This window comes from Gracilinanus agilis, chromosome 3, assembly GCF_016433145.1.
Source record: "Gracilinanus agilis isolate LMUSP501 chromosome 3, AgileGrace, whole genome shotgun sequence".
In the NCBI taxonomy this organism is placed as follows: domain Eukaryota; kingdom Metazoa; phylum Chordata; class Mammalia; order Didelphimorphia; family Didelphidae; genus Gracilinanus; species Gracilinanus agilis.
The window spans coordinates 414,082,586-414,098,153 of NC_058132.1; the positions used below are offsets into that span (position 1 = coordinate 414,082,586).

At 36.2% G+C, this 15,568-nt stretch overlaps 1 protein-coding gene across 1 annotated transcript in view; it reads right to left on the bottom strand.

Annotated features, from left to right (window-relative positions):
- Positions 1-15,568, bottom strand: part of PDXK (pyridoxal kinase) — a 91,614-nt gene that overhangs the window by 46,760 nt on the left and 29,286 nt on the right. The window contains exon 2 of the mRNA XM_044670245.1: positions 11,394-11,448. Coding sequence (XP_044526180.1) covers positions 11,394-11,448 — 55 coding nt within the window. The remainder of the gene's footprint in view (positions 1-11,393; positions 11,449-15,568) is intronic.

Genomic DNA, 15,568 nt, shown 5'->3' on the forward strand with positions numbered 1-15,568 from the left:
TGATATTAGAAAATAAGTATTGTTTTATTAGTTTAGAGATAAGAAGTAGAGAAGCTGGCTTGAGAAAGAATTGGAGTTTCAAACAGAGCTGAGAGACAGTGTTAATTTCAAATGCTGACAGTTCAACCATTTTCCTGTCACAGTTACTCTCTCTGGGGGTGGCAGCTTGACATTTGGTCTCTAGCAGTTGGCAGAGTCACACTCAGGGACTTTCTCTCTCAGGGCTGGAGAAGGTAACATCTTTGCCCCTCTTTCTTTCTTTCTCTCTCTCTCTCTCTCTCTCTCTCTCTCTCTCTCTCTCTCTCTCTTTCTCTCTCTCTGTCTGAGTGAAAGACCTGAAGGAGCTTAGTGTTTTTTTTCCAACTTGGGAAACACTATTGATTATCCATTACTGTTTATAAAGTCTGAGAAGACCAAAGAAACCCTGGTCTTTGGTTTGGACTCTGAGTCTGTTGAATCTCAGAGTCCAAACTTGATTCTTGTTGAGATTCAACCAGCTAGTCTTTGTTATTTTTATAATTAAAAGGCAAAACCAAGAATTCTAAGGATAATAGTGGTAGTTTTATTTAGAATAGTATAAATTTGGGTTAGTCAGATCAGGGAGGATTAGAGTAGCCTGTGAAACACAGGAGAAGTGGTTCCTTGCGGAACCAGGGAGTTTTATTTGGGTGGTATTGGAATCCCTTAGAATTAGAAATCCTTTTTATCCTTACATATTTTAAATAAATAGTTTATTATTCTATAACAAGAGTCTCTTTAGCGTTCCTTGCACCTGGCCCTGAAGGGAAGTTTATCTATGAGCTTCACTTCACTGAAGATACTTTTGATCACATCTATCGAAAGTATCTTAAACAATCTTGAACTTTTATTTCCATAGTTTTTGCCTTTTATTTTGTAGCTTGCCCTATAATTATTTTTATATTACCAAAGACAGTACATAGAAAGAAGAACAAAGATGGAACCTTGAGAGGCAAGCAAATTCAAGAGATAAAAGGGTTACAAATATAAGGCTGGAAAGGATCCTTTAATAGATAAAAGAAAAAAATAATTCATAGATTTGAAAAAAAGGAGCCAGCAAAAAATACAAAAAGCAATGGTCGCAAAAAGAATTAGAGTACAGTGTCATAGAAGCCATGAACTGGTGGTTCCAAGACTTCTAAGAACTCTGAGTGTTAACACTGAACAAAATACATAGAAAGAAATTGTGTATACTCAAAACTCAATTTTAACAAACTACATTACTGATTTATTATATATTGAGCCAAACTTAAGTAAGAATTTCAAGAAAAGCTTTGGAGTAAGGCAAGATGAAGTTGGGGGCATCAGGAGGAAGAATTTGGAACAAGGTAATGAGGACTAGCAAACTAATCTTAGGCAGAAGCTGGAATGCAAATACTAGCTCATGTTGGCAAATTAAGAGTCTGGGCAACTTATTTATATTCTAGGCAGTCTCTATTCAGGAAAGGCCTAGAGCCAAAAAGGACAAATGCACTTTTATAGGAATACAAAACAAACAATAATCTTTTTTACTTTGATTCTCTGAACATCCCCCAACTGAGCAAACTAAATTAGATACTAGTTAAGACTATTGTTACTTCTTGAATATATACCAGATCTAAGGTAAATGAAGACAGGGACTTCATTTAATTCCATTTAGAGAATTACTGGAGCATACCTTCTTATGCTTCCTAATGACATGATTAGGCAAAAAGAACACAATCACTTGAATTTACTCAGTTACTAAAGATACAGATTCTTGTTTAAACTGATTTCCCCACTGCTGTATATACACACCAAGTCTCATTGTATTCACCTGGCCCAAAATGTCCTGTCTTCCCTTTTTTACCTTTAAATATCCAAATCCTACTCATCTTTCAAAATATATAGCTCGAGTTCATGGATTACCAACTTCCATCTGAGCCATATTCTAGCCTTGCCTGTTTGCTGCTCCCACTGGTCCTCCAAAAACATCATCCTGGAGACAAAATTTGGAAAGTGTTAGATCTTGGGAACAGGAGTAGAGGAGGTGAGCTAAAAGCAATTAAAGTCAAAGGTGATTTGACTGTTTAGGGCCAAGGTGACTGGGAAGATGTTGGTGACATAACAGGAATGGGGACAATGAGAATAAGGACATGTTTTTTTTTTCAATTAAAATTTAAATGTTTGAAGTATGTTGAGTTTAATGTGCTGTCAGGTCACTTAGGTATCATTAAAATCATCAGAAATACAAGATTGGTATTCTAAGAAGAGGCTGGGAAGATATAGGCTGGTAACTATATCTTATAGAGTTTTGAGGTTTATAGAAGCCAAAGAGATGACAAAGAGAGATTGTAAAGAAGAATAGAAGTACAGAACCAAGGTGAACACTCACATTTAAAGGATGAAAGAAGGAAAAAGTAGTAGCAAAGCAATTAGAAAAGTACTGGTGTGATAGGGCCAATATCTGCCATGGTATCCTCTTCTACCTCAAAAGGCAGTAAATGTAGCATTTGATTGGATCAAGACTTAAGCTGTGCTTGCCTGAACGCTAGTCATGTAAAGACATAAAAAGGCCCACCCACATGGAGTTAGAGCCTTTCAGGCTTGAATGTGCTGAGACCACATAAATCACCACACATTGCTCCAATGACCAGATCCAATTTCCTGTGGAGATGAGGGGGCTTACATTAATCCAAAGTAAGTGCTACTATACCCTTGTTGAATATCCCTTCTATTTTAAGGCTTAAATAAGCCTCTTTTGTTAACTATTCCATGACTCATTATGAGTGCCTCAATTTACCCCAGCACTGAACCCAAAACTAACAGGATGCCAACTTAAGCTGGGTCCTCTGCTGACATCTGGGGTATAGTTGGCAATTAGGATGAGATGACTCATGGCTCATAACGTGAATATATTGCAGGGAAAGGACCAAAAATACCAGATACAATGATCAGACTGTAGGATATGGCACCCTGGCATGCTTCTGGTGATGTAAGAGTCATTAAATAAACCATTAAGCAGATTCCCATGGATGAGGAATTATTAGCTCCCTGGATGCTGGAGGAGGCTGCTAGAAAAGTAAAGAAACACCAAGTCCAGCATTTCCTAGTTGTTGCTGACCATTTTGCAGAAGTTTGCCTACCAGCATAATAAACAAGAATGAAAGTAAACTGGCCCAATGACAACTGACAGGCAACTAAAGGAGCTTAATCTGACTATTCAAGTGAAGAGAGCTCTGATGGCAACAGGAACAAGACAGGTTACAACTAGGAACCCAGAGGCCTGGGAATGGAAGTATAGTTTCCAACACAGTTTTCCTGCATCTCAAAGAAATATGAAAGATGAGTCAGGAGAATGATATGAGTGAGCAAGAGATCTGAAAATTTTCAGTGGGTAAGAAAGCCCTAAACTCATATTCTTACTGCTCCCAGAAGGAAAGAGATTTCCTCCACTGAAGGAGAAAAAGGTTAGGTGGGATTTCACTGCAAAGAAAATGGGGATGTTGCAAGAGAAGTTCAAACAGAATTCTGATGAGTCACTAGACAGTCACATGCTCCTGCGGATAAGGTCTAATGAAACCAGGCTGAGACACTCTCCAAAGTAGATTTTGATAAGCTTGAAAAATTTTATAAAGACTTACTCTTACAGATATAGCTATAGACAGGGATTGTCCTTTGTTCCTTTTGCTGTGACTGAGATGGGAATTTAATCCCACTAGACCACATAAAATATCCCTTTGCAGTGTCAGTGCTTATTTTTGTTTTTTCCCCTTAGTACTGCTTATGCCAGGGACATTGCCCAATAAAAGCCCTGAAAGCATTTATATGGTACAAAGTTCTTTAAAAGATCCTTAGGGGGCAGCTGGCTCAGTGGATTGAGAGATGAGAGGTACTAGGTTTAAATCTGGCCTCAAACACTTCCTAGCTGTGTGACCCTGGGCAAGTTACTTAACCTCCAATGCCTATCCCTTACCACTCTTCTGTCTTGCAACTAATACAAAGTATTGATTCTAAGATAGAAGGTAAGGGTTTAAAAAAAAAAGATCCTTAAGATTATAGGATGGTAATGGGCCCAACAGGGTTCCCCATTATGCTCCCACATGGATAAAGTTAATTTCACAAAAGTCAACTAAGTTGGGTTATGATTGGCTTAGGGCAGGAGTCGGCAAAGTATGGCTCGAGCCATATCTGGCTCTTTTGAGGGCCAGATATGGCTCTTTCTGGAGGAGCCATAAAGTCAATTTTTTTTTCAGGCGCTGTTACAGGAGCGTGCACTGTGAGCACTGTACGGCACTCACGAAATTACATTTTTAAAAATGTGGCGTTTATGGCTCTCAAGGGCAAAAAGGCTGCCAACCCCTGGCTTAGGGAATGGGTGAAAGCTCAAACTGTCACCTTAGACATAGTTGTCTGGTAGCATCTGGCAATCTGGTCATTGTGTCTTGGTCATTTAACATAAAATGGCCCATCTCTGCGAGGTTGGGGTCCTTCAGATTTGGTGAATGTCCTGTGCCCACTGCAGTCACTATATCCAAGCAATTGTTGCTGTATTGTCTAAATTCCTGATTCTACTCATTTCACTCAGCATCAGTTCATACTACTTAGGATTCCATGAAATCATCTCTCATCATTTTCTACTGTGGAATAAATATTCCATTATGTTCATGTACATTTGTTCAACCACTTCCCAGTTATCAAAGAGGCCACCTAAAACACTTTATATTCTTAAGTTCTCTGACTTTTAATTCCTACTTCAGGATCAGGAAGTTTTTATTATGACTTTTCCCTCCCTAATATTTCCCACCTCATAATAATCTCTGTTCCCACTTATTTCCACTTGAGTTTGATATATTTCTACACCAAAGCTTTGTGTCTGTGATGAATCCACTTTGCCCATTTATTTATATTTTTCATGTACCCTAACTATGAAAAATAGCAAGCCTCACCCTGTTCCCTCCTTTCTAGTACATTCTTTTTACCCTTCCTTGTTTTTAATTCTTTTTAAATCCTAAAATTAGAATCAAACTACCATATTGTACCACTCCTATGTATATAGCAACTCTTACATTGACTTCTCTCTACTCAGCCATCTCATGACATGCTCCAAGTCTGGAATGCCTCCTTACCTATACTTTCAAGAATCCCTCAAGAACCACCTTTTACATGAAGCTTTTCCTGATTCTCCACAACTGCTAATGCCCTCACTTGTGAACTACATTGTATTTAGTTACTTTGAATGTTTTTGCTAATTCTATACAAACTTATGTATGTAAATATATATACACATATATTTTTACACCTATCTTTGTTGTCTTCCCCATTTGAATGTAAGCTCTTTGAGAGTAGGGATTATTTTATTTTTTGTATTTATATTTCTAACACCTAGCACAGTACTTGACATATAGTAAATGCTTTAAAACATGCTTGCTAAATTATGGGAATATAATTTTTTTTCCCCAGAAATGATATTCCTTTTATTTCAGAAAGAAAGGAAACAAACACTCTTCTTCCCTCCCTTCCCCCAAATTAGCGTTTGGGGTTCTACTAAGTTTCTAAAAGACTCAAACCTTCCTGTATCCCTTCCCTCAAAGTCATAAGATTTTAAAAATTAATTATGTTCTTTTCTAAAGTTCAAACCCACCCTGAGGGGAGAGGGGCAAGAGATGTAAAAAAAGAGACGCCTCTCCTTAATGTACTAAAGATCCCTTTCCTCAGGAAAGGAAGAAAGTCTGGCTGATTGGAGTAGGGAGGGGGAGGAAATGGAGGTATGCTATTTTTCTTTGGGAAGGTGGAGAGCTGAAAACAATTTCACTTTAACCTGACATATTTATATATTTACAATGTATGTGAGAAGGGAGTAAGGTTTGGATGAAGTCAGTTCTCAGGATGGGAAAAGAGACTTATGGATAAGGAAAAATTTCTGACCAAACTAGACATAAAGAACATTTAAAAAAATGAAATGGGCAATTTTGATTACATTAGATTTAAAAGGCTTTATACAAACAAAACCAATAAAACCAAGATTAGAAGGAAAACGACAAATTGGGAAAACTTTTTATAACAAGGCCTCACTTCTCAAATTTGAGATACAAATCATTTTCCAAATGACAAATGGTCAAAGGATATGAACAGGCAGTACTTAGGTAAAGAAATTAAAACTATTGATAATCATATGAAAAAATGATCCAAAATCACTATTAATGAGAGAAATTCAAATGGAAACAACTCAGAAATACCACCTCACACTTATCAGATTGGCTAATATGACCAAAAAGGAAAATGATAAATGTTGGAGATGTGGGAAAATTAGGACACTAATACACTGTGGGCAGAAGTGTGAACTGATATAACCATTCTGGAAAGCAAATCTGGAAACATGTACAAAGGACCATAAAACTGTATATCCTTTGATTCATCAATACTACTACTGGGTCTTGTAAAGAGAGAATAGAACTCTCTTAGTTTATTTATTTCATTTTTTTTACTTTTTTTTTTAAACCCTTGTACTTCAGTGTATTTTCTCATAGGTGGAAGGGTGGTAAGGGTGGGCAATGGGTCACACAGCTGGAAGTGGCTGAGGCCAGGTTTGAACCTAGGACCTCCTGTCTCTAGGCCTGACTCTCACTCCACTGAACTACCCAGCTGCCCCTTTCTTAGTTTATTTTTAATGTGATCAGTCAGCAACCTTTAATTTAATAAAATCAAGAATTTGAAGTACCCTACTTGGCACTTGGTAAGTCACTAGGTAAAAGCTCATAAGTCACTAGTTCACACCTCCAAAAGCTACAAGCACTGTCCCCTCTTGGGCAGTGCTAGGCAATTGGCAGGCTGTGATTTGATTCCTATGAAGTGGGAGAGAGACAGGAAATGAAGTGGGAAAAGGACTATAAAAGGTGAGACTGAAGGACAAAATTCATTCTCTTTGCTTCCTTGGTTCTTTGGTGAGGAGACCCTCTCTCTGGGTTGATGCTTCGGTGGGACACTTTCTTCAGCGTGAGCTCTGGTGAGATTCTTGGCAGTCTTAGCCTCATGTGTGCTGAAGGCTTTTAGTGGTTTTTTCAGCATCTTCTGGCTCTTTGGATTTCAGCTTCCTAATTAGGACTTTGGATTCAGGTGAGACTCACTTTCAGATCTGCATTCGCAGTCTAGGATTTAGGGTATTTGTAGCTAGGTGATTTTTTTCCTACCTCTTCCCTATATTTCATATCTCTACCCAGTTGTAAATAAATAAAAGCTGCTTACAGTTATTTTGACTGGAGAATTTAATTATTCTTATAAACGGCAACCACAATTCAATTATTTTAATTCATATATTTAGTCAAACCAATTCTAAATCTAGTCTGTATTCCAAAGAGATCAGAGACAGGAGAAAGGGACCTATTAATACAAAAATATTTTAATAGTTCTTTTTGTAGTGGCAAAGAATTAGAAACAGAGGGGGTGTCCATAGGAAATGGCTGAGCAAGTTGTGGTTATGTGGTTGTAATGAAAAACTAGTGCACCAGGAGAAATGATAATAGGATGAGTTCTGTGTAAACAGAATTAGCTCTAGCCCATTCATAGTTAAAACTCTAGCCACCAGAGATAATGTCATCCCCACCTCCCTTAGTGGGGAGGGGAGATGAGTTACCCACATGTGACAATAAGTAACAAATCAAGAACAAGGGACTGCCCTTTGGGCAGTCCAAATCAGTGTAGAAGCTGCCATTTGTCCACTTGAATTAGAGGTGGACCCACAGGAAGTGACGAAAGACACTATCTCTTCAAGTATGTTGGTTACTTCCTGTTGGGACAGTTCCCACTTTGAACTTGGTGCTGAGGAGACCTCAGGCTGCTTCCACTCTGAATGGTCACATGGGTAAGTTAGGCTGACTTCCTTGGCCTACCTTGGTGTTTCCAGACTCTCTACCTTAAGTAGGCCTCTTGCCTCTCTGATTGCTAAGGCCTTGTGTAATCTAGTTTAATTAGCCTTTTAATCCTATCTCTCCATCCGGGCCTCTGCAGGCCTGGACTAGCCTCTCCCTCTCTCTATTTCCCTTGCCTTCTACCCTTCCTAATTGTAAATAAACTACCTTAAACCTGATCCTGACTTGGGTCTATTTTAATTATGGAATCAATCTGAATTGTTGATTCCTAGTGGCCACACCTTAAAACATATATAAAATATAATATAATATATATATATATAAAATAACTAATTCTCCCTCTTACAGTTCAAAAAAAATCTGTAAAGATTTATATGGAGGAAAGGGAAAAAAGGGACACTAATACACTGTTAGTGAGGCTGTGAACTGATTCAACCATTATTAGAAGAGAAACCCTGAAAAGATGGTATAAATGACTGACTAGGGTTTTGCTAGACCCAGTCTGACAGGATGATCTCTACAGGGGCAGAGAGCAAAAATGGCTGCACTCTCTGCCTTGGGCCAATATGTAACCAACCTAACTGCTTCTTCAAATTAACAAGGCTTATTGAAAGTTGTAACTAGAGATGGGGTTAAGAATGTGGGTTGTAGATTATTCCCTAACACTAATAAATCTATCTTATTACCCACCAGTCTGACTTTGCTTTAAAGTCTCTTTGGTCCCTGGCAAAGCTGAGGCTACACTGATTATTTTCTTTGCCTAAATGATTTCCCTTCTAATCTAATTCTAGGTTAAACCCACATAGGAATAAGTCTCTAGAATATTGAGTAGAGATGAATCAGATATTAGGAGTGACCAAAAGTCCACCCTAAAGCTTCCCCAAAGTAAACTCTCTTTGAGATTTGGTCTTCTCAGAGTAATAGCAGAGCCAGACAATTGAAGGTCTTCAGGATCTTGGTAAAATATCTCTATGGAACAATTTTAACTTTCACAGAAGGTTGGAGCTGGGTCCTGGAGATGTTTTTGCTTTCAGAGTCTGGAATCAAATTCCTTGACTGGTCATTGGTTTCCCAGGATTACCCTTCCCTCCAAGATTCTAAAAGGGTTTGCTATTGTTTCTCTTGGTCCAAATGCATTCCATGTCACTCTGCTTTGTCTACCCTGTAATCTTGTTTCCTTTCCAAAATCTCTCCTTCATACCATTTTGGAGAGTATTTGGAATTACGCTTAGACAGTTATAAAACTGTATATCCATAGACCCAGCAATACCATTGCTATGTCTGACTCCCAAGGAGATCAGAGAAAAAGGAAAAGAACCTGTATGTTCCAAAATATTTATAGCAGCTCTCTTTTAAAAAAACAAAAATAAAACAAACAAACAAAAAAACCTCTTACCTTCTGTCTTAGAACCAATATACAGTACTGGTTCTAAGACAGAAGAGTGCAAGGGCTAGGCAAATGGGGGTCAAGCAGTAAGGAAGTATCTAAGGCCAGATTTGAACCTTAGAAATCCTGTCTCTAGGCCTAGCTCTCAATCCACTGAGCCACCCAGCTGCCCCCTAGCAGCTCTCTTTGTGGTGGCAAAAAACTACAAGTTGAAGAAAGTCAATTCCTATCAATTAGGGAATAGGTAAACAAATTATGTTATATGATTGTGATGAAATTGAACAAGCTAATTTTTTAAAAACCCGGAAAGAACCACACAAGATAATGGAAAGAGAAATGAGTAGAACCAAGAGAATTTCACATACAGCTACAGAATTAATTCTTAAGAATAAATTGTGAATGTTAACTCCAGAGAATGAACTGAAAAATGGAAACATGAAAGACTCATATAAATTAATGCAAAGTGAAGCAAGCAGAACCAGGATAACACTGTATGCAGTAACAGAAATATTATGATAATCAACTGTGAAGGAATAAACTATTATCAGCAAAGAATAATTCCAAGATAACACCAATGGACTCATGATGAAAAATGCTATCCATAGTCAAAGAAGGAACTGTTGGGAGTCTGATTGTAGATCAGTCTTCCATTTTTTCACTTAATATCCTTCATGAGTTTTGTTTTTTTTTTTAAACCCTTGTACTTCAGTGTATTGTCTCATAGGTGGAAGATTGGTAAGGGTGGGCAATGGGGGTCAAGTGACTTGCCCAGGGTCACACAGCTGGGAAGTGGCTGAGGCCGGGTTTGAACCTAGGACCTCCTGTCTCTAGGCCTGACTCTCACTCCACTGAGCTACCCAGCTGCCCCCGCTTCATGAGTTTTTTATTGTATGTATGATGTGTCTTCTTTCATGGCATGAAAGGAAGCGGGTTTTGCATGATAGCACTAGTATAACTGGTATCAGATTATTTACTACTTCCAGGAAAAGGGGAAGGAAAGAATCTGAATCATAAAATGTAAGATAACAATGTCAAAAATTGTTTCTACATGTAATTGAAAACCATTTTAAAAAAGAAAAAGTAAATCAATCCCCTACAAAAAAAAATGCCTGTTTATTGACTAATTTTATGGTCCCTTCCATTTTCAAAATGGTGTTAACTCTAGCTGAAATTCCAAAAGTCAAAGAAGGATAAAAAGAAAATAAATATAAAAATTATTCCATATTAAACAAAACATTTTTTCTTTAATCATGTTCTTATTCAGACTAAATAATAAGGATCTTTATATTAACAACATTTATAAAGTTTTTTATTTATAAAGTTTATTATTATCACATACCGTTTTCTAAAAAAAGCATCACACAGGGATTTAATGATGTAACAATACACCAGGCTCAAAAAAAAACACTACTTTTTATCCCGTTTTTATAAGAGTTCACTTATCTCTGGTTTCAGGAATAGTCTGTACTTTGCTCTAGGTTCAAAGTGATGGCTAAATATGCAATTTGGACATGTAAAATACCTAATTATGCCTTTCAATTTTATATATGTATTGTATTGTGAATCTACAAATTATTACCAGTCTTTATTCATCTATAGCCAAAGTCACATGGAACAGAAATCCTAAAACATATGTTATTTCAGATCAAAGACAAATAAACAAGTGTCACCAGTAATGATGATTATAAGACCCAGACAATCCCCTCAAAACAATCTGATGACTTTTAAGTATTAGTGATTCTGATGCCATCACTATTCCTCCTTCCATACAACAAAATGATACAATTAAAATGAAAATAAAAAACAATAGATTTAAAAATATTTACAGAAAATAAAAATATCTAAAATATATAATGCATTGTTAAAAGATGAGAGTGGTGGTAAAGCAGAGCAAACAGAGAGCTAATCTTAAATTAAAAAAGACCTGAGTTCATGTAGGAGAACGATTATTAAAAGTTGTTATTAACATGTAAAAAAAAGACCCAAGTCCATTTTCTGCCTGTGAGATGACATGTTATGGCAATGTGACTCTGGGCAAGTCACTTAACTACTCAATGCCCAAGGCACTTATTACTTAATAGAAGTTACTTCTGATGAATGAAACACTCAAGTAACCAAAATGGCATCTCTTTTGAAGTCTATGTGCAAATAAAATAAATTACCTGTATGATTTGAAAATTGGACAGAATTCACGGTGTCAATTTCGAATCCTAAAACCTGAAATAGAAAGAGAACAAAATTTAGTGACCCAAAGTGAGGTCCTAAAGTCTAGAATATCCCTAAAACCAAAGGAAATGATAAAAATTAGGATATATTTCAATAATTGCATACCTACTACAAAGCATAGAATTTTGTTTTAACATACAGAAAATGCAAAAAATGAATGCTATGGAAATCTAATTGAGAACTTATCAGATAATAGAATAGAGCATACTAAGACAATAGGTCCAAAATAGAATTATAGGCTAAAGGTAGGATGCAATTACTGCCATGATACACACAGGAAATACCTAATTTAAAACTTACATTTTCACCGACCTGTATGCCTATGTGTATATAAAGGATCAAAAGTCTTTTCTCCCAAAATGAACAAACTTCTCAAAAGAATTGCAAACTATTAACAACAATTTGAAAAAATGGTCCAAATCACTAGTAACAAGAGAAATATAAAATCAATCCTGAGGTTTCACTTCACACCAGTAAATAGGCACAGAAGGCAAAAGATAGGAAGAGTTCATGTTTGAACATGACAAGAAAGTACCGAAATATCAAAATATTTATAGTGACACTTTTTGGGGGTAGCAAAGAGCTTGATACAAATAGATACCTACTGACATCATGGTACATGAATGAAATGTACCATTATTGTGCTAAAGGGAACAACAATTTTCATGGAGAGAAACAAGGAAAGATTATTATTAACTGATACAGAGTCAAGTAAGGTGATGAAAACAATAAACATAATAATAGAATAACAATTATTCATGGTAGCACTGCAGGCAGATGTGTCTAGAACTCATTTTTTTTTTTAAACTTCTACCTTCCATCTTAAAATCAATACTGTGTATTGGTTCTACTGTTAGGGCTAGGCAATTAGGGTTAAGTGACTTGCTCAGGGTCACACAGCTAGGAAGTATCTGAGGCCATATTTGAACCTAGGACCTCCTACCTTACATAAAAAGGAAGCTGGAAACGGTGGGATATACATTCAGCAGAGTGGTGTAGCAATGGCATAGAGGAAGTGGCATGAAGCCCTGATTCCTGGCAAGATAGTGTGAAAGTTCATTTATCAAAGCCCAGGATGGGCCCATGGTAGAGTTCAAAAGTTCCTCTAAGAGAGTAGAAATGATAACCAAAATGGAGGCAGCATGGTCTGTAGATGGACAGGAATTGAGTCCAACTTACTAACCTAACCTATAGTTTGAAGAAACTCTTCTCTTCTTTTAAAATAGTGATGATAGAGGGGCAGCTGGGTAGCTCAGTGGAGTGAGAGTCAGGCCTAGAGACAGGAGGTCCTAGGTTCAAACCCGGCCTCAGCCACTTCCCAGCTGTGTGACCCTGGGCAAGTCACTTGACCCCCATTGCCCACCCTTACCAATCTTCCACCTATGAGACAATACACCGAAGTACAAGGGTTTAAAAAAACTAAAAAAAATATATGTGATGATATTTTCCTTTCCACAATCCTCAACATCTCCACCTTTCCCATTCTCCAAAATCTTTCAAAGAACATTAAAGTCACTAAACAATCACATCTACTAGTTTTTTGTTAATTCAGGATATGGTGTGCCTGGATCAGATGATTAGAACTCATCAAGAGAAATAGGTATTATTTCTTTTGGCAATGAACTGCACATTAGCTATTTTTGTTCTGTACTTTTCTGGCCTCAGCAGCAGCTATCAGCACCCCCATACCACTGCTAGAAATGGGAATCATTTTTCACATTTTCCCCATTCCTAAAAAAAAATTTTTTTCTCTGCTTTGAGAGTTTGGATATTATTTCATTTTGTCTTTACACATTTCTTAGCATTACTATTATAAGCATTAGAAATTTTATTTGATATTGTTTCATATTTCAATTTTCCATTGATGTGTTTTGAGTTGCAAATTATATTTAGCCCAACTTTCTTGCTATTTTGGCAAAAATTATTAGTTGCTGAATTTTATAATTATGAGAAGCATTTAAAAGATTTTCCTTTATTCTTACTGAAATTATAGTCAATTTTTTAAATTCTGTTTCTATTTTAGGTTTCCTTTTACTTTTATTATATTTAATTTTTCTAGTTCCCATGGGTATTTTTATCTATTGTATTAAATGTACTGCATTCCCATGCTGAATTTAAATATGAAAGACTATTATTGAATAATGCTATATATAGAATAATGATTCAGTGCCAGTGCCACTGATGGCGTACACATAGAATGCTGTTACTGCCACACTGCTACTCCTGTGCATCAATCATGTGCTTCAATTTTATTTGCTTTATTGTATCATTATGTTTGTTTTTTGTTTTTTTTTAAACCCTTAACTTCTGTGTATTGGCTCCTAGGTGGAAGGGTCACATAGCTAGGAAGCGTCTGAGGCCGGATTTGAACCTAGGACCTCCTGTCTCTATCTATCTATCTATCTATCTATCTATCTATCTTTCTATCTAAAAATATTTCAGAATCTACTTGTCAGGAATTGTAAGAACACTTTATACAAAAAAAATACCTAAATAATTAGAGAAACAATTGCTCATGGGTAGGCTGATAAAAATAATAAAAATGGCAAAACTATCTAAAGTACTTTGTCTATTCATTGCCAAACTAATTAAATTATCAGAGTAATTATCAATTACTTTATAGAACTAGAAAAACCAAAAGTAAAATTCTTCTGGAAGGAGAGAAAGAGAGAGAACGCGCACTGATTCAAATTTATAGGAATAAAAGCTATTCCTAAATTGATAAGTAGTAAATAGTGTTTTTTTTTTCATTTTATATTGTCATACAAAACACACTTCCGTATATTGGTCATACATACTCCAACTTCCCAAATAAAACCAAAGATACACGGATATTAAAGACAACTCCAACAGTTTTTTCTCTGGAGGTAAGATAGCATTCCTCATCATAAGTTTTTTAGGATTGTCCCAGATTACATTTTCACAGATAACCATCACCCAATATTGCTGTGATTGTGTACAGTTCTGCTTTTTTCACTCTGCATCAGTTCCTGCAGATCCAGCTTTTTCTGAAATCATCTTGCTTATCATTTCTTATAGCACAATAGTATTCCATCACCAACATGTACCACAATTTGTTCAGTCATTTCCCAATTAATGCACCTTCCATTAATTTCCAATTCTTTGCCACCACAAAAAGAGCTGCTATAAATATTTTTGTACAAGTAGATCCTTTCCCCCTTTTTATTATCTCTTTGGGATACTATAGGCCCAGTAGTGGTATTATTGGATCAAAGAGTATGTGCAGTTTTATAGACCTTTAAGCACAGTTACAAATTACCCTCCAGAAAATGATTAGATCAATTCACAACTTCACCAACAAAGCACTAGTATCCCAATTTTGCCACATCCCCTCCAACATTTACCACTTTCCTTTAATGACCTATTGGCCAATCTGATTGGTGTGAGGTGGTACCTCAGCATTACTTTAATGTGTGTTTTTCTAATCAAGAGTGATTTACCCACCCTTACCACTCTTCCACCTATGAGCCAATACACAGAAGTTAAGGGTTTAAAAAAAATAAAATTTTAAAAAAAAGTGATTTAGAACATTTTTCCATATGATTATTGATGGCTTTGATTTCTTCATCTGAAAATTGCTTGTTCAAATTCTTTGACCATTTGCCAGTTGGGGAATGGCTTGTATTCTTATGAATTTGACTTAGTTTATAAAAATTTGAGAAATTAAACCTTTATCAGAGACATTATCAAAAATTTTCCCCAGTTTGTTGTTTCCCTTCTAATCTTGGTTAAATTAGTTTTGTTTGTACAAAAGCTTTTTATTTTAATATAATCAAAATTATTCATTTAACATCGTATAGTACTCTCTATCTTGTTTGGTCATAAATTCTTCCCTTCTCCAAAGATCTGCCAAGTAAACAATTCTGTGTTCCCCTAATTTAGTTATGGTAAGTATCACTCTTTTATCTAAATCATATACCCATTTTGATCTTACCTTGGTATGGAGTGTGCGATTTTCCCAGCAGTTTTTTTTTTTTTAAGTTAAAGAGTGAGTTCTTTTTGTAAAATCTAGGATCTTTGGGTTTATCAAACACTAGGTTGCTAAGGTCATTTACCCCTCTATATTGTGTCAGATTGTCATCTACTCCAC